This window comes from Morchella importuna (genome assembly GCF_003444635.1).
Source record: "Morchella importuna strain M04M26 chromosome Unknown Morimp01GS045, whole genome shotgun sequence".
Lineage (NCBI taxonomy): Eukaryota > Fungi > Ascomycota > Pezizomycetes > Pezizales > Morchellaceae > Morchella > Morchella importuna.
Genome location: NW_025763442.1, coordinates 4,675 through 29,287, shown reverse-complemented (window position 1 = coordinate 29,287; position 24,613 = coordinate 4,675). Strand labels below are relative to the sequence as shown.

General features: G+C 45.0%; 7 protein-coding genes across 7 annotated transcripts; 3 read left to right on the top strand and 4 right to left on the bottom strand.

Annotated features, from left to right (window-relative positions):
- Positions 1-1,995: 1,995 nt before the first annotated feature.
- LAJ45_10354 (uncharacterized protein) lies at positions 1,996-2,358 on the top strand (the record flags this gene model as incomplete). Its single annotated transcript, XM_046119880.1, has 3 exons — positions 1,996-2,031; positions 2,097-2,116; positions 2,178-2,358. 3 exons carry the CDS (start codon positions 1,996-1,998, stop codon positions 2,356-2,358), a joined length of 237 nt encoding a protein of 78 aa, XP_045966858.1.
- A 265-nt stretch (positions 2,359-2,623) lies between these two features.
- LAJ45_10353 (uncharacterized protein) lies at positions 2,624-3,805 on the bottom strand (the record flags this gene model as incomplete). Its single annotated transcript, XM_046119879.1, has 2 exons — positions 2,624-3,236; positions 3,294-3,805. The coding sequence occupies 2 exons, from the start codon at positions 3,803-3,805 to the stop codon at positions 2,624-2,626; spliced, it is 1,125 nt and encodes a 374-aa protein (XP_045966857.1).
- A 487-nt stretch (positions 3,806-4,292) lies between these two features.
- LAJ45_10352 (uncharacterized protein) lies at positions 4,293-6,308 on the bottom strand (the record flags this gene model as incomplete). Its single annotated transcript, XM_046119878.1, has 2 exons — positions 4,293-4,705; positions 4,778-6,308. The coding sequence occupies 2 exons, from the start codon at positions 6,306-6,308 to the stop codon at positions 4,293-4,295; spliced, it is 1,944 nt and encodes a 647-aa protein (XP_045966856.1).
- Positions 6,309-10,314: 4,006 nt separating this feature from the next.
- On the top strand, positions 10,315-12,020 carry LAJ45_10351 (uncharacterized protein; the record flags this gene model as incomplete). The annotated part of the gene is made up of 4 exons (XM_046119877.1): positions 10,315-10,383; positions 10,452-10,616; positions 10,692-11,311; positions 11,369-12,020. The coding sequence occupies 4 exons, from the start codon at positions 10,315-10,317 to the stop codon at positions 12,018-12,020; spliced, it is 1,506 nt and encodes a 501-aa protein (XP_045966855.1).
- A 2,294-nt stretch (positions 12,021-14,314) lies between these two features.
- On the top strand, positions 14,315-15,676 carry LAJ45_10350 (uncharacterized protein; the record flags this gene model as incomplete). Its single annotated transcript, XM_046119876.1, has 7 exons — positions 14,315-14,529; positions 14,597-14,812; positions 14,882-15,052; positions 15,114-15,176; positions 15,233-15,412; positions 15,510-15,565; positions 15,657-15,676. 7 exons carry the CDS (start codon positions 14,315-14,317, stop codon positions 15,674-15,676), a joined length of 921 nt encoding a protein of 306 aa, XP_045966854.1.
- A 55-nt stretch (positions 15,677-15,731) lies between these two features.
- LAJ45_10349 (uncharacterized protein) lies at positions 15,732-17,035 on the bottom strand (the record flags this gene model as incomplete). Its single annotated transcript, XM_046119875.1, has 5 exons — positions 15,732-15,841; positions 15,911-16,609; positions 16,676-16,758; positions 16,826-16,879; positions 16,929-17,035. The coding sequence occupies 5 exons, from the start codon at positions 17,033-17,035 to the stop codon at positions 15,732-15,734; spliced, it is 1,053 nt and encodes a 350-aa protein (XP_045966853.1).
- A 609-nt stretch (positions 17,036-17,644) lies between these two features.
- LAJ45_10348 (uncharacterized protein) lies at positions 17,645-22,238 on the bottom strand (the record flags this gene model as incomplete). The annotated part of the gene is made up of 13 exons (XM_046119874.1): positions 17,645-17,716; positions 17,772-18,944; positions 19,021-19,109; positions 19,162-19,719; positions 19,784-19,841; positions 19,904-20,080; positions 20,131-20,529; positions 20,588-20,810; positions 20,858-21,126; positions 21,350-21,599; positions 21,773-21,788; positions 21,852-21,945; positions 22,002-22,238. 13 exons carry the CDS (start codon positions 22,236-22,238, stop codon positions 17,645-17,647), a joined length of 3,615 nt encoding a protein of 1,204 aa, XP_045966852.1.
- Between the last annotated feature and the right edge of the window lie 2,375 nt (positions 22,239-24,613).

Here is a 24,613-nt window from a genome sequence, read left to right as displayed (position 1 = left end):
CTACTCTACTCTCTCCGGCTCACGGCTTAGGAGAGGAGAGGAGAGAAAGAGAGAGGAGAAGAGGGGGACCAGGGGGGAGCAGAATAAGATACAGTGGCATTGGTATCGGTGGTCATCGGAGACGCGGTGGACCTCTCAAAGGGGGCCGTTGACAACTGCGATGTTGCCCTGTTTTTGTCGGACACATGCACAATGACGTCGGCGGAGCTGTGCATGGCTTAGTTGTTATTTCAAGGGACCTCCCGAAAGAAGAGCGCTTGTTTTGTACCAGGCAAAAACCACGACTCATCACGGGCAGACACCCTACAAAAAGGGCTGCCGGGCGCCCGGACCCGTTCAACTATTCGATTCTTGATTAAAATATGCAGATGTGTCAATCTTGCATTGAGAGAGAGAAAACACAAAAGTATAAGAAAAAGGGAAATAAGCTCCCCCATCTTTCCCATCAATTCTGTATTGCCATTTACGTTAACGGGGGGGGGGGGGGGGGGAATTAAAGAAGATATTGATGAGTGAGAGTGCATGGGTAAGTGAACGAGTGCGAGTGCTAAACACACAGGTCCCAGGAGCTGGGGAGGGGGAAAAACAAAAAAAGGAGGCTGGACATTGCTTACCCGTCTTCACATAAGAGCACCCGACCTATGACGCACATTGATGCCAGGTCCACAGAATTGGAACGACGGGCACTTAGTCGCAGTCTCGAGACGACGAACGACAGGGGTGTCTTAATTGTGGAGCCGGTGAACTGAGCAGACATGGCCCATACTGAAAAATACTGGACAGCGGGGACAACGACGTCGGCCCACCAATCACCTTGCCAGAACTAGCAGGGGTGCTCTTGGGAGCCAAGGGAACTGCGATCGCGCACTCAAGCGAGATCGGTAACTTTTCGCGGTCTGAAACGCGCCAAACATTCAAAGAAGGCGGCTCCGGCCGCAAGTAAGGGTGCCTGAATGACTTCGCGAAACGGAAGATCAGGAAAGAAAAAAAGGCTATATCAACTGATTTAAAGGAGACTCCTGTGATGAGGTTTGTTGGTTCTCTGGGGGATCTTTGTCAGCGATGTGCTGCGAGATGCAACATCCTAAATACCACTCGATACATGCCTTGACGTTTTACTGGCAGTCCAGCGCTTTGCGGGTACCGGGTACCATTTTTTTCTCTATGCGGAGTATTCGGTTCTGGAAGCGGCATGTATGTGTATGTAGGTGAGGTTAGGTAACTTTTGTTACTGCAAGGGCCGTTCTCTCTATGTACCATTTGGGGAAACGGTTCATGCATCAGCATCATACGATGGGCACCTTAAGTTCATGTATCTAACAGCCTCAAGTCATCGATCATCGTATCGATTTGTGGGTAGGTTGTTTCCTTTTTCTTTAGTTTTAAATGAGGACAAAGAAGGGAGCATGGAGAGGATGAAGAGGAAGAGGGCCCTGGACTCGCAGAAGGCTGGGGATTATCCCACCATGTCCCTATTGGCGAACGAATTGTGAGGTGTTGCAGGGTTCATTCATTTGGAGTGGCCTACTTTAAATACATGTATATACAGTTTTTATTTACTGCCTACATGTATGTACAGTCGTCTCTGGGTCAACGACGAAACCAGTTCGATGGCGAATAGGCTAATCGAAGCTAATAAAAGCTAATAAAAGCGCCCCGACCCCTTTGCTTTGACTGCCTATCAGCCCAAAAAGTAGCCACTCGTCATCGAGCCGGGTCCGTCGTTGACCCAGAAACGACTGTACCTACATACGAGGTTTCAAGTTACGGCTTCACCTCACCTCCTGTCACGCGCATTATTTAGGTATTCCCGTTAGCCGATATTTAGGCACATTGGTCCTGTTTACAAATGAGTTCAAATTAGGGCTTAGACCTGTACTACCAGTTACCTAAACCAACGACAACTGACTCGTTGCAGATTACTTACATACAAACATCAAGCTGTCCAGTACCGATAACAATTCCATCAGAAAATCTCCATCACACTCACGCGCGATGCCATCGAAAGATGATGAAGCAGACCTTGCAAAGGTAAAGTTGTCCGAAAAGTACCTTTTTTAAACATGTTGGATAAGGTGCTGATCCGTGTTTCACAGGCTTACAAGGACTTAGCCGAGTAAATTTCATCCTCAACATAGCACCCGGTACGATGTAACGTAAACTAACTAGTTCATCAGAGCTGAAAAGAGTGCAGCTACTCTGGAGGCTCAATTAAACTCCCTGGAACAGAAACTTGACGATTTTCTGGCTGAGCACGACAAACCTACCGCGCGGGAAGGGCTGATCAACAAAGACGATACCCAACCCCCCCTGTCCACAGATAGCAAGGATATCACCCAAAATTTCAAAGATTCGTGAGAGTAGTTACGTGGAGGGCCGGCCATAGGAACACATAGGACCATGATAAAAATGCAATAACCGCAGATATTCCTTTTGGTTGCAGGAGCATATCAGTCAATAATAGACCACAGTGAATTCTTGGGATGCTCGGCATTGGTACCAAAGAAGCTTAGGGCAGAAAATAAAAACCACCATATTACTGGCATTTGTCAGGGTCTGACCCATTATAGGCTACATGCAGTCTAACTTGATATACTAACCCAGACCCATTCTATTCGATTTATCAACTGAAGAACTTAGAGAGATCAAAGGTTCCATCCAAACCCTTCACTGCGACGCCCTTCTCTGTTACGATGGCATCAATCAAGTCATTTGGGGTCACATCGAAGCTTGGGTTATAAACACCAATTCCGCGTGCCGCAGTCCTGACGGTGTTGAAGCAACATAGATCAATTTCACCCTTAGGATCCACGCCCGGTCCTCGAACACACAGTACTTCCGCTCCAGGTCTATGTTCAATCTCGATATCATTACCAGATGCGGTGCTCATATCAACGCTTGTGGTGGGCGCTGCAACAACAAACTTGACCCCATGGTACTTCGCAACGATTGCAAGCTGATACGTCCCGATTTTGTTTGCGGTATCACCGTTTCGAGCCACACGATCTGCGCCAACAATAACAGCAGCTATGCCTTTGAGGCCCATTAATGAAGCCGCCATTGAGTCTGTGATCAAGGTGGCGGGGATATTTTCGTAAACAAGTTCGTATGCGGTTAAGCGTGAGCCTTGATTATATGGACGAGTCTCGGTGCAGTATGCGTGCTCTAAATTCGAGCCTGCGTACAAGGAGCGGATTATTCCCAACGCTGTCCCGTAGCCGGCAGTAGCGAGTGATCTATGGTGATGCAAAGTTAATTAATTATTTACCCAGACGAACGCGGAATATACGAACCCAGTATTGCAATGCGTTAAAACTTTTATTTTCTCATCTGCTCTGGTAACATTCTCCAAAATCCATCGGGCTCCGAAGTTTCCAATATTCTTGTTATCTTGGACATCGTCGACCAACATCTGCTCTGCAGCTTGGACATATCTTTCAAAAACTTCTTCCCCAGTAATCACTTCGACTGAGACAACCTCCTTTAACTTCCTAGCGGCATCGGCAAGGTTGACCGCTGTTGGCCGGGATTTCAGGAGATAGTCCAACTTAGAATGCACAAATTCACGCGCTTTCGTGGGTGTGCTCTCGTCGTGAGATTTCCTACTCTGCAATTCCACCGCCAAAGAAAGTGCAGCTACTATGGCAATAGCTGGGGCACCTCGAACAACCATATCTTTGATGGCTTGGAAGCCATCTTTAGAATCTCTGATAACCACATATATCGATTCGTGGGGAAGTTTAAGCTGATCGAGGATCTGAAGGTCCCCTCGTTTGTATTTGATTGCCTCGAGTGTTTGTGCCATTTGGGGGGACTTTTCTTGTGATTTGAATAAGAAGTCTTTGAGGGTTGATGGTGAGTTGAGGGCGGCTGAAAATATTTTCGCCTGTTTACATATGCGCCAAGAATAACCTTGTTGGCCAATGACCTACGTCATTGTATTTTTCTAATAAAATCTACCACGGCCATGAGAGTTCTGCACCTTCTCATGTTATCGTGGCACTATAGTCTAGAATAAAAGAATAACCCATCAAACCAGCACGTAATCTCCCAGAAATGTACACAAGAAAAATATAGCCAGGATGTCTGAAAAAAGCGAAGCACAATGAAAGAAAGAAGGAGAAGAGAGAAAAGAAAGAAAGAAAAAGACAACTCCTTAAATCACCTAACACTCCATCCCATAAATACCCAAGCAAAAATAAATAACCTAAAACAAAGGAAATATGTTGTAAGACATGGTGTTCTTTTCTTTAGTGCAAGCACGAGGATGTAATCTTATCGCTGTCATTTATTCAACCGATCATCGCCCTTACTCCTGTAGACTGCTGCCTTGAGAAACGCTGATAGTATTCCTGCCCCGTAATCCTGCTGCCGCGACACAACTCTGGCCCAATACTAATGCGCATAATCGAGTCATGCATATTACCAGCTGGACTGGTAAAAGCAAGGCCGGCTGCACCTCTGTTACGGTCATTAATCGGCGTGAATGGAATCTGCTCTACTAGAGGTAGGTAATCTTCGACAGTAAGAAGATTAAAAGCCCCCTTCCGCTCCATCTTGGCATGCTGAGGTAGAGGGGGTACGGGCTGGATGTCAGGCGAGGTTTTAGGTACTTCAATTTGTGGAACTGAACTTTTGATAACTGTGATCATGCTTCTCCGATGTTTTAGCTCCGGTCGTGGTTTCCACAGGGATTTACTGCGCTCTACAACCGGAATTGTTGGTACAGGTGGTTGCTTTATGATGTTATTATTTCGGGCAAAGGCCTTGAGGTCACCTTGAGAATATCTCCTCCGAATGGCCGCAACAACACTTCTCCTTCTCGATACTGGCTGTTCGGGCTTCATCAGAACCTCTTCAGAAAAAACTGGATTGTCCTTTGTTGTCATCAAGACTTCCGATTTACGAGCGGTAGATTTTGATTTGGCATGCTGATGGCTCCATGCTGTTTTCCAACTATTTACGGACTCAGAGGAGCTATAGCCAGAGTCCATACTCTCACCACCAACCTCATTGATACTGGTACGTCGAGTGTGTTTATCGTCCCCTTTTTGATCACCCTCGGAGAAGGTATGATCATGCACATCATTCCCAACAAAAGGCGCTGATGCAAACATCTTTGACATTTTGACATCAACACGTACTGGCTTATCAAAACGCCGGTTCAAACATTGCTCTGAAAGGATCTTGTGGTACTCATATCCGGTGGATATAGCACTGGACGCGGTACTAGAAAGACTCTCATAGCTCTGTGTCGGTCTAAAAAGGGAATGTCGCAAGCTATCCGGCGTATCATTGGCTGGGGGTTCGAATTCGAATGGCGAATCGTCAATATCTTCGCTATGAATACTGGGGCTTCGGGCGAAACTGAATGGACTACTCGGTATTTCATCTTCATCGTCATGTTTCTCGTCTGTAGGTGATGGCGGAACAAGGCGCACCACCTCACGGGTTGGAAGCATCGAGTTTGTAACCACAAAAAGCGGTTTATCTCTCGATAGCGGCCTATTGATTAAGTCATCGTGAAGTGCAATATTCGAACCAAAATATTCAGTCTTCATAGACATTTCCGGAGAAGCCCTTGAAGACGATGGTGCCGGAGATGCTGCACCGTTTGCAATTCTCAAAGATCCCCTTTTGAAAGCCCCAAGAACGCTATATCCAGAAGGTGTCGTACATCGGTCAGAATCATATCCCATGGATGGGGGTAAGAATGTGTAAGAATCTGGAGAGGGTGTATCAGGAAGACATTGGTCCTGTAAGTATGGTTGTACTGGTTTCCTAGTTGCTGTCGCAGGTGGTGCTGCGAGAAGTTGGGATCTACGCCGGACAGTGCCCATCGAAGGTATTTCAGAATTACGGTTGGGAGGTGGTGCACATGCTGCACTGCTGTTGGTTGAGCTGCGTGTGACCATACTCCCTTTTCTGCGCATTCCAGTGCTTACGGGCATGACGCTGACCACCCCAGCAAGGGCTGAATCCACAGCAGATTCGGAATAAGCCTCAAAGTCATGATCCCCCACAAATGACCACATCCCAGATTTCCGAACATCATTAGGGGGTAATGTTTTCAAATATTCGACTCCAATAATGCCTGCGGGTGACTCTTCGGTAGTTTGATATTTCACAGTCAAGGGCCTTGATCCGCCAGAGAGACTTAGTCGAGAGAGCGATGGAGGTAGACAGGAAGCTTCACGGCTCGTAGTGTTGGAGTTAGTTCGAGGTTTGGTGAGTTTATTCCGGGGTGGGTGGGTGTTAGAAAAGTGGACTCCTTCGATCTCGGATGGAATAGACTGCGCGGCACCCATTTTGGCGGGAAGCTACTGCTATATGGGTAACAGGTGCTTGGTAGTGGGTAGCGTGCTCTCAGCTGAAGATAGTGGGATGTATGTAAAACGCGCTCGCCGGGAGAGCGTTTGTAAATTATTGAGGCATAAAGCAGAAGTGATTCCAGAATGTTTGAATGTAGAGGTAATAACAGACCAGGTAGGGCTGGAAGCCTGGAGAGAGAGACAGGAGGGTGTTGGGAAAGAGAGCAAGACGGAAAGAGGAGCTGACAGGATTGAAAGGATTCAAAGCAAGAGATGAGGGAGATATCAGACACAAGCACGTATACCACAGCTATTAGCCACATAGGGTAGGCGGGTATGCTATTCAAACAATGCGTACCTCAACTCAGGTAGGGAACACCATAACTGCTCTCAAACCTGTATAGAGTGCCTACAGAGGTAAACACTCGCCTAGTAGTACAAGTGACAAAAAGCATGGCTTGTGGGCGGATAGAGCAAGGACCAAGCAGTTAGATTAGATAAATGAGGGGTGAACCAGGTCTCCCATGAATCTAAACAATTCGTGTGCGGAGTTTCCCCAGTACCTACAAGTTCATCACGGCCTATCAGAAGATAGGAAAACTCCACACAGCAAGTCATTGCAGGGTTGGGGTTTCAGGTAGTGGAAATAGCAGGGATCGGGGACATCCGTGCTTAATGCACCTCCCAGTAAACGGTGCAGCTCCCTCATGAGAATGCCACCGATATTGCAAATTCGGTTTGATGGTCGTAATCTTGATCACCCATAACCCACTCAAAACCATGTTGGTCGCTTTGGCCCCGCTTCATGAGATTGGTAAATACCTATGTCTTTACATACACACAAAGACCCACGAGTAGAAAATCGGGCATAGCAGGTAGGTCGGTTCGCTGTTTACATCGGTCATGTATGGTGTTTGATAAAAGTGGTAGAGTAAATGCTACAAGTTGCATCGGTCAACTCAGACGATCAGGAATATTAAAGGAGGTTGGGGACACCTCCGAGGTGGCTGGTAATCCCACCCCTCAGTCCGGTAATGCGTGAGAGGGCTAGATAGTGTTATTATTTTATATGATTGTTTAAAAGAGAGATTGTACCGTGCAGCTATGTAGTGGGGTTAAAAGGTGGTGTGTGCACATGGATAACTTTGTCCGATTTCCTTCCAAAATTAGCATTCGATGGCGATCGCTTCGTCACAGACATACCTACGAGAATATGTATGTACTCAGAGTACATGTACTCGTTTACCACGAAAAGAACCAGAAAATGCAAGTGACGGAAACAGGGATAGTTTGTATGAGAGATCACCGCCACTCCATACAAATAATCCTTGCCCTGAGCAACTGGTTCTTTTCGTGGTAAATAAGTACTTACATGTACTTCGGTATCAGGGGTAAGTGAGTAGAACGCGGCGGTTCATATTCGCGAGCAAAACAGGAAAACTACAGCTTTAGCCACGCTGCCACGTTCTACTCACTTACCCTTGATACCGAAGTACTCTGCATGAGCTGACGTCAACTATAGTTTTACTTAAGAATATATAAGTAACTATATGTACTCTGCCAGTGTTAAAATTTAATACTATTCTAGGTATTAGGCATTGACCCAGAGAAATGTTATTAATTAGAGTACCCTCAGTAGTTAAGCACGATTGCGGGGATTATTTACCTCTCGCGCGCGTCATCAAGGTTTTCAGCATAGCTTGCTCGGTTGCATGTCCCATAACATACATACATGTGTGTGGATGACTAATGTGTACATAGCAGGCTATAAGAGGTATATATACATGTACTCTACCTACATGTAGAGTACTTGTAGAGTAGGTACACGGGGTAAGTGCCTATCGTGCATGTGGTATTAATTACATGTAGTTACGCTAATTTGACCAAGATTCGGATTAGCTTGCGTTGCCTGGCGACTAACCAGCCGAGTGATTGTTTATGTTTGACGAGTGATTTTGGGTGCAACAATTGAAAAACTCAATTACAATCATTGTATACTAACTACATGTACATATTAAGACCTAGTACTGTGCATATAGTATACATGTATTTACTATGAATCCATGTAAAGCCTCTATGGGCCCCCGAACCAGCAGCTGTTACATGTAATTATAAGTCCATATTATTAAATTGCGTGAGGGCGCGGCCGCGGGCCGGGCCCATAATCATCAGAATATTAACATTACTACATGTATATTGAGGAGGAGACTCGAGAATCCAGACATATATATACCGATGTAGGACGCTCTATAATTTAAATGTCGTTGTAATAAGTAAGTGGTTGTTTCCACAATGAATTCATGAAGAAAGTTAATATTAATTCAATTTGAGTGGGTGTAAGTTATAAACCTACATATAAGCCTATAGCTATATATATACATGTATATATAATCATGAATGAAAATGGACGACCTTACTAGCTAACCCAAAACCAAAGGAGAGATGGTCTTCAATTAGTACGGCGAAGTCTTATATGTACCATAGTTTTGGCGGGCCTAAATAATTCAGGTACTAACTGTACTATTGTACGTAGAATACATTGTATACATGTATATATGGTTATAATCAGCATGAGCGCAGCTACATACATGTACTAGCAATGCCGACAATTCTATGGGTCATGTGACTTATTATTCTGAGGTCTACGCTAGTGCCCCGTAACGAACTCAGAGCTCGAGTCAAAAACAGCGTCACGAACTCAGCCTGTCATAAACAGCAGTTTTTAACTGTCAGATGTCATGAACTAACCTTGATTTCCACTCCAAATTTACCCAAAGATTACCCTAATCCACCCCAAATTTCATTTTCTAATCCGATTTTACACCTTGAATCACCCTAACCCATACAAAAATTCGGTTTACACCAGTGATTAGTTCATAACCATAACACCCAGCTTTCCTCAAGCCAGTTTTTAACCAGTTTAAAACTGTCTGTTAGTAACTCAGTTTGAAACTCCCGAGTTCGTCACGGGCCCCTAGTCTACGCACCAAATACTGAAGGCTCCACGCAAAGAAGGGAGCACGTGACCCATAGGATTGTCGGCATCGCTAGTACTACGGGTGTCGGGGTAAGTCTGTTGACAGTGAGAACTGTTGCAACCACGGTGTTGGCTGGCTGTTGTGTTCACTCTCTGTTTCTTTTCTTCTCAACGACGATTCGAGACGAAAATACGTAGAATGAATAAAACTTCTATTATGAAAACCAAGAGCAACAAGATGATAGTCTGGTGAACAGGAAGGTAGCTAGCTACAGTAGTTATACGGCCCTTTTCACTTCGGACACCTTTACAAAGGATTGTCCTTTTCTGCGCTGACTAATGTATGACAAATCGCTTAGCAACAAATGTGCCCAACAACGGTCACTGTCAACAGACTTACCCCTACCCCCGTAGTACATGTGGTTTGAGATTCGTCTTGACGTAATGCCGTATTATTCACTGAATCCCGTAGTCATACAGTACTGGTTTCACCCCGTTTTTTCGTATTGTATGCATGTATACATGTACCTACATGTACATGAATTTCCTACCACGGGGCAGGGGTAAATTAAGCTTAATGTAGGTTGTAAAGTTAACGTCAACTGCATGGCTGATAAAGTACTAAGGGTCACAGCTCTCAAATATTTGGTCGTGAGAGAATATAATGATGGGGAAGTACATGTAGTTGTCGCTGCAGCCGACAACAGAAATATTGTGTTCATCAAATTACATGTAGTCATTGACGCTGACTCTAGCTAGAACAAATCTTGTCCCGTTTTGTTAAAGTTGATGCAGGGTACACTCGGCTACCCCTTTGGCTCTTTTAGCTAGCTCGGCACCGCGGGCGTTCTTACCAACCCACCACACTCAATGTCGGGTTTCCCTTCTGAGGTCTGCTTAGGTACTCGAGCCCCTCCTATACTGATACTTACTTTATTTCCGACGTCTTTGAACTCATCCATATCCTCTATTCAGCCCTTTCAGACTCTAAAGCTCACCATTTTATTTTAAAGGTTTCCAGCAACGATGAGTTCATCAAAACTAAACGGTGGTGTAATGGTGGTGGGTTCCAATCAGCTTGGTGTGGGGGGGGATGTGAGTGCTATTTCAGGAGACTGAAACTCAACCCATTTGGTGAAATTAGAGTTAATAGTCCATGTTAGAATGCCCCTGAGAATGACAGCACCGGCCCCTTATGCGAAGGCGCTCCCATGGATCCGAGATCAAGGATTCACCGCTCGTCGACCGTCTCTCAACTTCCATCTTTCATGGTTTCGGCGCCTGGAAAGGTCATTGTATATGGTGAACATGCTGTGGTTCACGGCAAGGTTCGTTCTAATTCAACTATTTCTTTACATCACTCATCAACTAAGCATGGGCCTGGTCTGACAATGATATTACAGGCAGCAATTGCTGCTGCCCTCTCTCTTCGATGTTACCTACTGGTCACACCCCTACCGAAGACTGCTCATAAATTAACTCTGCGGTTCCCGGACATTGGTCTTGATCATTCTTGGGACATTGAGTTGTTGCCATGGGATACGTTTTCTGCGCCCGGAAAAAAGAAATACTACTTCGATACTGTTGAACGACTGGATAACCAGCTAATGAACGAGATAAAACCATTGGTCGCCGATATTCCTGGAAAGGTGCTTCAAGCATCTGCTGTGGCCTTTTTATATTTATATCTAATGCTTGGTTCTAAGTATGCCCCGGCATCAATATATACCTTAAGATCTACGATTCCCATCGGGGCAGGGCTTGGAAGTAGTGCGAGTATATCTGTTTGCCTGAGTACAGCCCTGCAGCTTCAGATGGGAACATTGGCAACACCCTTCAACGGAATGATGTCAAATGAAACACAATTGCAACTCAAGAGAATCAACAATTGGGCGTTTGTAGGAGAAATGTGTATTCATGGAAACCCCAGTGGGGTTGACAACACAGTAGCCACTGGAGGGAAGGCAGTGCTCTTCAAACGAACAGATTACAGTCTGCCTCCACAGGTAACCCATATGAGCAAGTCAGTAATATTCCATGTATCTGGGGGTTTCTAACGTATACTAACTATGGTGCCTAGCTTCCCCGAACTTCCACTTCTGTTAGTCAATACAAAACAGCCTCGGCGGACTTCTGAACAGGTTGCCAACGTCCATAGCCTTCTTTCTGCTCATCCCGAGATCACAAACTCACTTCTCGATTCAATTGACCGAATTACTCTTGATGCTCATAGAATTATTTCTAATCCCGAGTTCTCCGCTCAACCCGGAAGTATGGATCTTGTTCAACTTGGTGAACTGATTCGTATAAACCACGGTCTTCTCGTATCGTTGGGAGTTTCACACCCAAAACTGGAGCGAATAAGAGAGTTAATTGACTACACAGGCATCGGGTGGACTAAGTTAACTGGTGCTGGAGGGGGAGGCTGTTCTATTACCCTGCTGAAACCAAATGTTAAACAGAACGTTCTAGATGATCTAGATACAAAATTAAGTAAAGAAGGTTTCGAAAAATATAAAACTACGCTAGGAGGCGATGGCGTTGGTGTCTTGTGGCCTGCCGTAATCAGGGCAGACAAAGAGGTTGAGATTACACAGAACATGTTCTTAGCCGCAGATGGGGTGGAGGGAGTGGAAGACCTAGTAGGCGTTGGGGCCATTGGGAAGGGGAATCAAGGCTGGAGATTTTGGAGAGAGTGGATTCCAGTGGGGTCTGAGTTTACCTTGCATTAATGATTGAAGTGCAAATTGTTAACTCTGGGACCGTAATCTCCATACATCTCCATCTCTTCATTTGATAGCTAGATATCCCTTTTTTATAACTTTTTTCTCCTTTCTCACAATTATGGAATATGAGGTAATCCATCCCCGACAGATATTTTTGAACATATGTACATGTATGTAATCTTTCACATGAACCTGTTGTAAAACCCGTATGAAGTGGGATAAAACGGAGGATTCCGGGTAAACCACCACACTGTAGCTTCATGCTTATAGTATTGTAGCACTGCCATATCACGATTTGCTCCTATCCCGTGGCCGCCGAATCTCATAATTAAGGTCAGATGTTTTCACCCACGATCGAGACATCAACCTTCGTTATAGCACATTGCAATGGCTCCCAACAGCTGCTGCCCATGGATGAATCAACATCGACAACTTTTAACAATTACAGCAGGTTTCAGAATACTAGGCTCAAATTACTTTCACACACATACAGTGTGATTCTTCGAACCTTAAAAAAAATAGCCTACTTAGGAAGCCCGAGCCCGATATTCTCCCGAAAAAGTAATTTCAACTACCCAGATAGCCTATCTTTCGAGAATTGTACTATGAGTTGAGAATGCTTTCTCAGCCTAGTATTATGAAACCCGCTGTAACACCCTTTTCCTAAATGGGCGACTTCCCGTGAAAATTTGGAAGGCGTTTAGGAAGTAGATTTCTGAATCTGGATGCGAATGCCTTCCCATGGCGAACAATACTTTCTAGGTTTTTTAACCACTACTTGTTTAGTGCGCAACATCAGGACCCACCCGGAACCTTTCTTAATCAATCATATTCCGCCCTTTCAAATTTTAGGGTTTAGAAATTTGAACGTACCCCCCCCAAAATTCAGATTCTGAATCTGGAGCGTTGCCATCCAAATTTTATTACATCCAAACCGCTTCTAAACACCCTCTAAACATCCACGGGAAGTCGCCCATTGTATGCAGCCTTTCAGTTATGATCATGATAATATGAGTATAAACATTTTGACCACCAGGTGGATAAACATATAACTGCGAATAAATATATATACACATACAGTCGTCTCTGGGTCAACGACGAAACCAGTTCGATGGCGAATAGGCCAATCGGAGCCAATAAAAGCCAACAAAAGCGCCCCGACCCCTTTGCTTTGACTGCCTATCAGCCCAAAAAGTAGCCACTCGTCATCGAGCCGGGTTCGTCGTTGACCCAGAAACGACTGTACATGGGCCACCCAAGAGTGAATCGGTACATACAATAGAAGTACATGAATGCGGGTCTGGGAAAACTTGGCTTATGGGCTCAAACCTAACATACCTAAAAGCTTCTAGGATGTTCTAAAGGGTGCATATTATGTTTCTCAGAAGTTCCTTTAGCCAGACGTAGGAGGCTCAACATCATGTTGGTTGAAACCTACTATTTTAAGATACTAGAAAAATATTAAGTGAATACTCTTAAATCTTTTATTCTGACAACACCATGAGAATCTTTGCTCTTGATATAGTCTACTTGCCTATTCCTATTTGTTTCCCATATCTGGTGGTTGTATAGAAATTGATTTCCTTTTTGCTGGTTGTTGCGTTGCGTTCTAACCAAAGTCAAGTTTTCTTAGACCTGCGTTCACATGTAAAGATACGTCTATCATTTACCTGGGCAACCCTCATATCCCCTAGCGTTCATATTCCTAAGCCCGTATTAATAATGGTCTGTTCGGCGTCAAAGTGGACTCGTTCAAAACTACTTCTTTGAGGCGAATAAATTGACTCGTTATTTGTCTCCATGATTGCAACCAGTTCAATATCAACCGAACAAGTAAAGACTCGCAAGGATGTATCCAATAAGAAGTTGTTCAAGTGTTAGACTGTGCAACATCAAGAACTGCAGTAACTACGGCTCGAGAAGCTATGGTGGGTAGGTGTGTAAACTTCGGCGTTTGCAGCCAATCAATCTATAGGAATTGGGGGATCTGCCCCCATAATGGTACTAGCGCCTAGTCTGATGGTGGAATTTTCTCTAATTCCCATACCTCTGAAGTTCACACCCACCTATGCCTTCTCGCGCCATACATGTAGGAATATGTACTCACTAGAGGACTTGGTCAGTGCGGACTTGGTCAGTGCGCCCAACCTACCTCCACACCAAAAGACGTTTCTTTGTTGCTGCACCTCTTTTTAACCCAACCCCACTGCACTCGCTATACAAAAAATCCTCTTTGCGACAGATTTTATCGTTGCTTGTATTCCAACCTGTAACCAACCTTCTTGTCCACTATTTGCAAGATGTCGCTTTATTCCAGGGATCCTGAATGGGAGGATGTTGTACCCCTCCCACAGGATGACGGCGTTCACCCTCTCGCCCAAATAGCATATACCGAGGAATATGCTGAGGCCATGGCTTATCTTCGCGCTGTGATGGCAAAGGACGAAGTCAGCGAAAGGGTGCTCAAAGTTACGGAAGATGTCATTGAAATGAACCCCGCGCACTACACAGTGTGGTAACGATCTTTGACCCTTGAATATGTCACCTCAGGAACTGCCACTAATTTTGTCTTTGTTCCAAAGGCTTTACAGAGCGAAAACCTTGTTTGCCTTGGGGGGTGACTTGCGTAAGGAACAGATATTCCTCAATGAAATGGCTTTAAAACACCAAAAGAACTATCAAATTTGGCACCACCGTCAGTTGATCATGGAAAAGATTGGCGACGTGACTGGCGAGGCGGAGTTTACGGCATCTATGTTTGAGAAGGATTCAAAAAACTACCATGTTTGGTCTTATAGGTTGTGCTAATCTTATCATCTGTTCCGAGCAGTGGAGCTGGGGAATCTCTGGCTGACACGCGCGGGTAGACAATGGCTTGTACGACGATTCGACTTATGGGAGAGTCCTAGTGAAATCGAATATATCGATATCTTACTAAAGAAGGATATCAAAAACAACTCAGCATGGAACCACCGATTCTTTGTGGTTTTCGGTAGAGATAAAGACGTCCCTAAAGAAATTGTTGACCGTGAAATAAGGTGATATCTTCCCACTGTTGAGCTATATCTACATCTTTGCTGATATTAGTTCACGGAATAGCATTTGCGAAGATGCTATCTTCATTGCTCCCCAAAATCCGAGTCCCTGGAATTATTTGCGCGGGTTAGTTGACCAAATGCCCCGTGAGAAGTTTATATTCTAATTTATGATGTCTTTAGGGCCTTAAAAAAAGCAAATCTTCCACTCTCAACAATTGAGAAGACGTGCCTCCACTATGCTCCGCTGGATAACCCCGACAAAATAAAATCATCACATGCCTTGGACATTCTGGCTGATATATATATGGAGAAGGCGGAAAAGGAACAGGCGGTGATGGCCCTGGACCTTTTGGCGAAGAAGTATGACCCCATCAGAGCTAATTATTGGAATTATCGAGCTGGGCTCATAAGGGGGGTATAAACGAGATTGATCACTATTCGTATGCTGGTCTTAAAGGAAAGCGGACACGTTCAATTTTCTTTTCTTTTCCCGTCAGGCCCCTGCTTTGATAGGTGAGCGGCGAAACCTCAGAAGATTATGATATTGAGTATTTTGACGCGTAATACTATTTTTAATTTACTCACTACTATTATTACTATTCAGAACAAGAAGGAAATGTGTAAAATTTAAAATCAGTCAGAAATCAGAAAAGCAATCCAACCACCTGACAATAGGAATCTAAGAAGTATGAGAGCTAGGGACGTCTCTACTATTGACTTCCCCTATAATTGCCTTCGATCCATACATTTCACGATATGCGGCAAGCATATCTACGGAAATATTACTACCTGGATTATAGTTAGTCCTACAAGAAAAATCATGGTTGTAGGGAATTTGGTGAGTGAACTGCTACTCACCGCCGCAGACAACGAGAACAACCTTGCTATCTGGTTGAAGGTTGGGAACAACTTTCCCAAGAAGGCCGTAATAGATAGCAGCCGCGGAAACCCCACATGCAGCTTCCACTGCTACCCTCTCGTCATCCATCAACCTACAGCAGCCCATCGCGGCTTGGGCATCGCTCAACACCACCGACTTAACATTGGGCCTCTGTCCAAGTTCATATGTCTTTGCAGCAACCCTTCGAGCACCTAGAGAAGTTGCTATGGAGGTCACTGCGGGTAGGGTTACATGATAACCGGCCTGTAAAGCTGCATTAAGAGAAGCTGCACCTTCCGTCTCGACAGCTAGAATTGGTACATCGGGGGATCCATGGCCCATAAGTCCTAACTGGATGCCACAGAACAACCCACCACCACCAACAGATGCAATTATTGCGTCCGGAGACCCTCCAAGATCATCAATAATCTCATCAATTAGGGTGGCATTTCCTTCCCAAATATCTGGATGGTCAAAAGGAGCGCAATAGACACCTTGATCGTCCATTTCTAGGAGACCTTGAATGTAATCGTCCGCCTCCTTCCAACTAGCGCCATGAGAGATGACTTCGCCACCTGCGACGCGAATTTTGGCTTTCATGAGCTCAGTGGTGGTTTCGGGAACCACCACGGTCGCTTCATGACCCAGCATTCTAGCAGCTGTCACAGCAGCGAGCCCTAATAATCCAGATAAATCGTATTAACGATCGAACAGGTTCATGGTAACAGAGAAACTGCACATACCTGCGTTCCCACCACTTGAACTGTAGAATCTTATTGGCCCTGGCCTAGACTGAACAGCTTTAAGACACAGGTTTCCCACTCCACTTTAGAAATTAGCAACGCTCAACTAGCCACAAATCCCCCGAGAATACACAGGAATAGAGATATTACCGGGATTTAAACGATCCGGACGGTTGGAACATATCCATCTTCATAAACACTCTGCTTCACAGAGAATTAGCTCGATAAAGCAACTACTAGATTCGGTACACACCATCCTGCTGCCTTGGAGAGAGCATTACTTTCTAATAAAGGTGTTCGTATCCACGGTAGATTCTTGTGCCGCAGTTGGGTAGAAGGGTTTGAGTCTGAAGTGACCATTTTTATGTTTTAAGTAGCAAGATATGGTAATGGAAGATGAATAAAGAGTTAAATCTTTAAGAGTCGGTGTGGTTTTATATCCAATATTTTCTTTTATGTTGTGGGTAGAGGATTACTATACAGTGTAAGGAGGCCAAGCCCGGTAATGGAATCCCATGTACAACGAGTTCATCATACGTAACTTTCCGGTGGTAACCGGCCATCCGCTTATCGTGAACGGACCCAGGTTCTAAAATAGCCAGCGAACGAATCTCATACTCTACTATTGACATCGTCGCATAGAGGTGCCATAATTACTTTTGTAGTCCACGTGATGTTCGAGCGTCTGCTGTACTTTCTGTAATTTCGTAGTCTAGACGCAGTTACCTGTGAGCATGGCGTAAAGTAGCCAATTTTGAATATATACATGTATATAGTGAATCAGTTCGAACTTTCAAGCAACGCTAATGCTATGTAGTCCTAGTTCTCATGCTTATGTAGAGTATGTAGATGATAACAAAAGGAAAAAACTGTAGAAGATTTGAAATTTAAAAGTATATTGGGGCGTGTTTAATCATCGGATCAAAGAAAGACCAATCATTTACAAATGGAGAAGGCTTAGGAGAAAGGTCACAACGCCGTAGTGACAGTTAGAGAATTTGAATGGACAAGGAGAGTTGGGGGGAGTTCCGCAGTAAGAACCTATATGCCGCCGTGTAAGTACATGATGAACAAAGGGGGTTATCAGAGGATTTACCTCCAGTCCGGCAAGATAATCAACCGAGTCCTTCTCACTTTTGAATGTGCCAGGTTGGGGCGAGGGCAAGGTAGTAAAGACGACAGCTGTATCATGAGAATGTTTCCGTATAAGTTCGTTCAAAATAAGATGTTGTGCCCTCGAGGGCAAATCGTTGAAGGATAAAGGGTTGAGAAACGTTGAGGATGCTTGTACCCTATTACCACGTGTATCCGTAAACATAATACTAGGACCAACACCCTCCTCCACCGCCACTTCAGTATCCGGAACTGGTTTACAGGAAAAGATTGGAGTGGAACTACGATGTGGTAGCTCAGGCCTAGCAAGTGAAGGAATAGGTGTTGTTGACGATTCTCCTGTCGAGCCAATAGCCAAACCTGCTTCTTTACGTGGTTGCGCTTCCTCAGTCGATGTGGACTTAAGTGCAGAGGCTCTGAGCGCTGCTTGTCGCAGACTTTGCTTCCTGTAAGTAGTACCAAATCCCAAAGGATCGCCAGTGCTGGCACGTCGAACTTTGACGATAGGAGGATGTTCCTCATCGGTTGAGTACTCATCGGCGTCGTTTTCACTTGCAGCGCTTTTGATGCTCTCGTCGTCGCTAGAAAGGGTGTCGCTTTCACCATCACTTGAAAGCTCAGAAGTGGATTCATTTTCGAGGGCATCTGGATTGAGGCGGTGGGTCCGCATATTCAGAGACAGAGGCATTCCTAGTCTAGTCAGGCCAAAGATGGAATGCCGCTTGCGAGATTTTTTGATAAGCTTATTTATCCCCCCGAACATTGTGCGACTGTCATATCGTCTCTGTTGTTGAAAGCTGCTGCTTGGCCATTGGTCTCCACTTACAAGTTGCGCTACATCGGCGAGATGGTCAGGAGCATCACGAGAGGTTGCTCGACCCCTGCGCTTTTGCAACTCCTTCCACCATTGTTCGTTCCCAAGTACGATCTCCACATTGTCGTCTTCATTTTCACATCCTTTCACAATTGACTCGTAGGAGCTCAGCTTGCCGTCTGCAAGCCACATAACCAAGACCTCGGCTTGAATGCGCAGATTTTCCAGCAGCTTCTTAACGCGAGCTCTTTCCTCATGAACGTCACTTTCATACTCAACAAATACTGCAACTCGAACTTTGTAGGTCTTTTTCCACGCTGGAACAGTGTTTAAAATGCAGCCCTAGAGAAGAATGAGATATAGAAGTGGTTGGAGCATTTGCACAAAAGCTTTTATAGACAAGTAATAAGGCACTTACCAGTTGAAGTATAAGAGTATAAGTATCAAAGTTTGTTGTTAGGATATTACCGGCGCCAGGAGCGCCATTTTCGATTTCAGCAGACATTTCTATTGCTATGTTAGTAATATCTAGGGGCTGAAAGGCTGGTTGAGATCTTACGAATTGGCCAGAGATCAATATACTTTTTGTCATGGTCTTTACCCTTTGAAGGGAGTTCCAGGTTTTCAAATCCCTTCGCAACGGCCACATTTATCTGTAGAGAGAGAAGCAAATCCTCCAAGATATTGACGTAACTGGTAACACTGACCGCGGTTTCATTCCGCATGGTATCCGTTGGGAGCTGGTCTAATATATGAGTTGTAACCCTACTAGACTGGGTGTTGTGAGGTGCGGGTTGATGTGTCGGATTTGTATTTCTTGACTTTGACGTACACGGAATATCTACTAGAGGTTTTGAGTTGCGGTATTCATCTAGATTGTAAAACCCTAAGACTGCAATATTTGGACGCATGCCTCCTAAGCCAGCCGAGAGCACAATATTCCTTGCACCCCATTCTATAGTAGGGGCAATGGATATTTGGGGGAACGCTTTGACTTTGCTGAAATCGATATACTTCATCCAGGCGGCTTGTTGCCGCTTAACCTCTGGGAATGAGTCTTGAAAATCCGGAGTGACAACAATGTGTCCAAGGATGTATAAAGATCCCTTTTTCATAGCTACAAGAAAACAAGTAAGTCTCAGTTCCTTTCTTCGTTTCACTCAAAGAAGTAATTGTAATACCGTTGCAAAACTGAATCAATTTCCAAGATCTCCGGGGGTCATTTACAAATAACAGGATCTAAAGCTGCTTTATAAGAGGATGTCCATTGGGAAATCACGGATTATGTAAATTGTATATACCTGAGGTCTCCAAAACTTCACATGCTCCTGTTTCAGTCTCAACAAGTACTTTCTGACTTGATGATAGATCAAACTCTGAGAAACGTCTCCCCAACTCTTAGGTGGTGTAGTGTAGTGAATAACTAAGAATAGGGTGACCAAGACGCCTAGACAGCCTCCAGCGTAAAGTTTGTCAACCTGCTCGAATGGTTAAATTGATATATTCCAAGAATGGCGATGACACATACAAATATCATAGTCGCACCACTCACAACCGCTCCGATCGCAGCTGTCCACCAGGTGAAATATTTGAAACTCGGCCTGAAATTCGGTGCACTTCCGACTTTTAGCAGGAAACAGGCCAAATTTGTGACTAGAAATGTCATGAGATACGTCATAGTCACAAAGTTGGCGATCTGGTTAATATCGCATAGTAGAGTTAATTGAGAGAGAAGAAAGGTTAGCATAATCGCATATGTTGGCTCATCGTTTGACTTGGTTCCCTGGCCAAATAAAGATACACCGGGAAGTATCCCATCACGGGCTAACGCTTGTAATGACTTTGCGGAACCGATTACTCCCATAAGAGCTGAGAAGAATGAAGATGCAAGTTCCCCGCCAAGAATGAGATGTTTCGACACGTTAATCTATGCAATAAATAATTAGTTGGTTATATACTTGTATTTGATGGGATCAGTAGCATACGTCCTGGATTATGTTGAGGTTTTTATATAGGCTCTCGCGTCTAATAGTGGCCCCCATAGAGAGAACAACCAATGTATAGGCCACAAATGTCAACATCAAACCATGCAAAGTACCTCTTGGTATCGATTTGCTGGGATTCTTAAGGTCGCCGGACATGCTTGCACCGGCGAAGATTCCGGCAGTGGCTGGAAAGAGAATACCAAACAAATCTTGCCAGTTCTCTCTACAACTTGTTAGAATGCTATAAAGAGCATAATACTCACTGCTTACCTTCCTGATATCTGACTTCCGGCGGCTCCTTTCGTGAACCTTGGCCGGAGGTTTTCCATAAACGTATCCATTGACAGACCGGTATAGAGTACGTCATGGCTGATATCGTGAAACGGCTTGACCAAAAGAGCTGATACGGGGATAGAAAATGTTGCAAAAAGGAGAATCGCGAGAAGAAAGTTTGATGCACGAGCAAAAATGGCAGAGCCAAGAAGGCATATTATTGTGCAAAAAACCAAGACTGCAGTAGCATAGAGATATCGATACCACTGTTCTCACACCATTACGCATCAGTAATAAGGAAACCTCATCTTAGGGACCGTTCAGCAATAGGCCAAAACAGAGTTTATGGCTGTGATAAATCCGTCTCAATAATATTTTGGTTAGATTTTCACTGTTGGAAACTCCGTTCCGCCCCGCTGCCAAACGGACCCTAAGACCACCCATATCCTCGGAAGAGGTAGATGTGTGGATTTAGGTGGGGGAACCGACGAATGTGTCTGGAAAAATCTGTGGACCACTGCCAATTTTTTCTCCAAAATTATTCATCAAACAGTCAATCATGCCAACAGCATTCATGCCTGTGTTGAATACAAAACCCAAATAAAATACTAGGCCTATACTTCCTCCGAACTCTGGCCCTAAGGAGCGTGAGATGAGATAATACGCGCCACCGCCACGAACTGTACCATTCGAAGAGATGGCGGATATTGACAGTGTAGTAATTAAGTTGATAAGGTAACTATTTATGCCGCGTAAGTCAGCACGTGAAGCGTGAAGATTTGGACTGGCCAAAAAGAAAAAATCGTTCTGTAAGAGTTATAAGAAGTCAAGTATTACGATGCAGTACTTCGCTCCGGCTTTCTTATTGAATGGCCTAAGGTGATCATTGTCGGGTGAGATTATTTGCATTACCTGACTAAAAGCATACCTTGATTACGAAGGCTTTGTTAGGTAGGGTTTTTTGACATATCAGGTGAATACCGGTTCATACCAAACATTCCAAGTATTCCTCCTTGTCCCAGGACGAAACCGAATCTCAGGAACATGAGAATGGATAGAACATTTAATGTGGTTGGAACAAAAACCTAACAATCCACTATCAACGAAATGTCTAGCCCACAGGAGCTCTATGGATACCCACTCCGCTAAATGTACCTAATTTCTTGACCTTTCCTACATGGATCTTCTCCTCATCGGCTATGGTGATTCCCCGGACCATTTTAGGAACATTGTCATTCGGCTTTCCCACACCAAGCCATCGCGTAGCTAGAGATGGTAAATTCGACTCTTCGTCGTTAGGAGGAGCGTTCCGGCGAGTAAGCTGGGAGGTGAAATCCTCGCTGGTCCGGGAGACGAACTTCGACGTTCTAATCGACATGAAGGGAATATAGATGACTGCGAAAGTAATGGCGAAAGTAAACTTAAGGAGAGAGTAGCAGAGGCTTCAAATCGATTGGGAAAGCATCAGCGGAGAGGGCTTGTAGCGGGTATCCTGTTGACGAGTGACCTTCAGAAGCGGGAGGGGCAGTATCGAGTATCGACCATGCACGGTATAAACCGAACATCAAACCCGGGATAAGTGAATCTTGGCATACGTTATTTGAACACCTAAAGCCAACCCGGCAACTGAGGACAAGCGGTAATTGCGGACGCTATTTAGTGCCTTAACCGCAAAGAGACGGTTGCTGGTGCTTCACATGTGCGGCCTAATGTATGTATTATTATAGGTGACCCCCACTACATAGGTCGACTAAGACAATGCATAAACACTGCATAACGTTTTGACCAAGTACTTGAGTAGATTTGTATATAAATTTTGGCTCAATAACCACAACCAAATTCGCCATAGTGTTTGTAACAGGGCCACTATAAGCCTGTTACAAAGGAACCTGTTCCATCAGTTTGCCATCGACCCTAGAGTAACCGCAGCTTGTCCCCCCCACCGACGGGTGAAGGCAAGGGCGGGTGAGCCACTACCCCTAACGGTATCGGGGTAGGGAACCTAGCGGGATTTACAGATCAAAAACGGCAGCTGGACTAGAGTGGAACGGAAGGACAATAATGCCTGAAGGGACGGGTAACCCTGACAGGAGGTTACCCTACCAAGGCTGTCGAATCTTTGAAGTGCGATTGTAACGAGGTCAGTCTTTCTATGTATCACTAGAATCCAATAGAATAGTTGCGGCCATGCAAGGTAAGAATCAGGATGCAGATTATTCAAAGATACTATCGCTAGAACTCAATAATCTTTAAGTGACCTGCTACCGAGTAAGATACTTGATAGTTCTTACTTTTTGATGAAGACTGAAGAAATTGAATGGTTGGGTGGGAAGGGTATTGAGTACTTTGTTAAGGGTATATTGAGAGGTGATAAGAGTAGGAACGGTTGGAACGACTTGTACAATGCACCATCGACTGCTGGCCGCACCTTCGAGGCACATCAGCAAGCTAGCATCCGCCTCCGGGGGATTGTCCCTTTCTCCAGAGGTTGATGCCAAGACAACTAGTCTCCCTACCCCTCCCATGTCTCCTCACCACCTCGCCTAATCCGTTGAGCCTCCGGAGTAACCTGGCACTCTCTGGAGAACTCTCCGCCTCAATTTCTTCTCTTGAGTCTCTCCCGCTTCCTCTTTAACCAGGCTTCCCGAGCCTTCTAAAAGGCTTCCTAGACATTTCGGCGGGCCTCTCGAGCTTCTCACAACCCTCCCCAGCCACTCGACACCCTTAGACCACTCCCCAACAGGCTCCGCAAGCCTCCCAAAAAGCCTCTTGAGCCCCCTCAACCTCTCTCAAGGCCCAGACTCGTCTTATAAATCTATAGGCTTCTCGAGCCCCCCAAACGCTCTTCAAGCCCCACTTAGCCACTCTCTAGGTGCCTCACGCCCCCCCTTAAACCACCCAAAATCTACCTAACAGGCCCCTCGAGCCTTCCAAAAAGCCCCTCGCGCCACTCCTGATCTCTCAAGCCGCCCGGCTAGTTACAAAACCTAACACCTAACACTTTTACTTGAGCCTTTACCAGCCCTTGGATTTCTTATCTGTTGAATCTTATATTGCCCATGTATATACATATCGTTTAAGAGGACCAGTCTTCAGAAGCATTTGCCTAGGTTCCTTAAGCCCTCGTTAACCTTATATATGGAATTCGTTCCAAGTTCTTAAATCTACTCTAGTATTTACCAGCCATTGTCCCTGCCCCAATTCGAACAAATGTGCCATTCCCAAGACGCTACGAGTATTAATTATCCAAAATCTTTGCCGGGAGCGCCTCGCGACTCTTAGAAGTCCATGCGAGCCTTCAGGAATGCCCCTGTCCCTTGCCTCCAGCAGCTCAACCAAGCAAAGTTGATATGTCTTTCTAGTAAAGATATCACGTAGTCTGAATATTGCCTTTAGGTGCCCTGGTAAACGTCCCTGAAATGCTCTCCAGGGGTCCGTAGTAGCTACCTTAATCCAAGCCCAATCATTCCGAACTGCCCTTTTCCGGAACAAAGCCTCTCCAGTGCATTGTATGTTATGTATCTCGTAGCTATCACTCTTTTGGAACACTGATACTGGCACCTGCAGGCATTTGAAATACCTCACTGGGTAGTCAAGAAGGCTCAATAAGCCTCCTTCTTCCCGTTGTAGTCCCTGACCATATCCCGATACAGCTCTGGCAAGTGTAGTCCTGTTCATCTTGATAATGTCTGCGATATCAGATAACTTGGTCGCCGAATTGTCCGGCGTCGTCATCTTAGGTTTCTGTGGTGC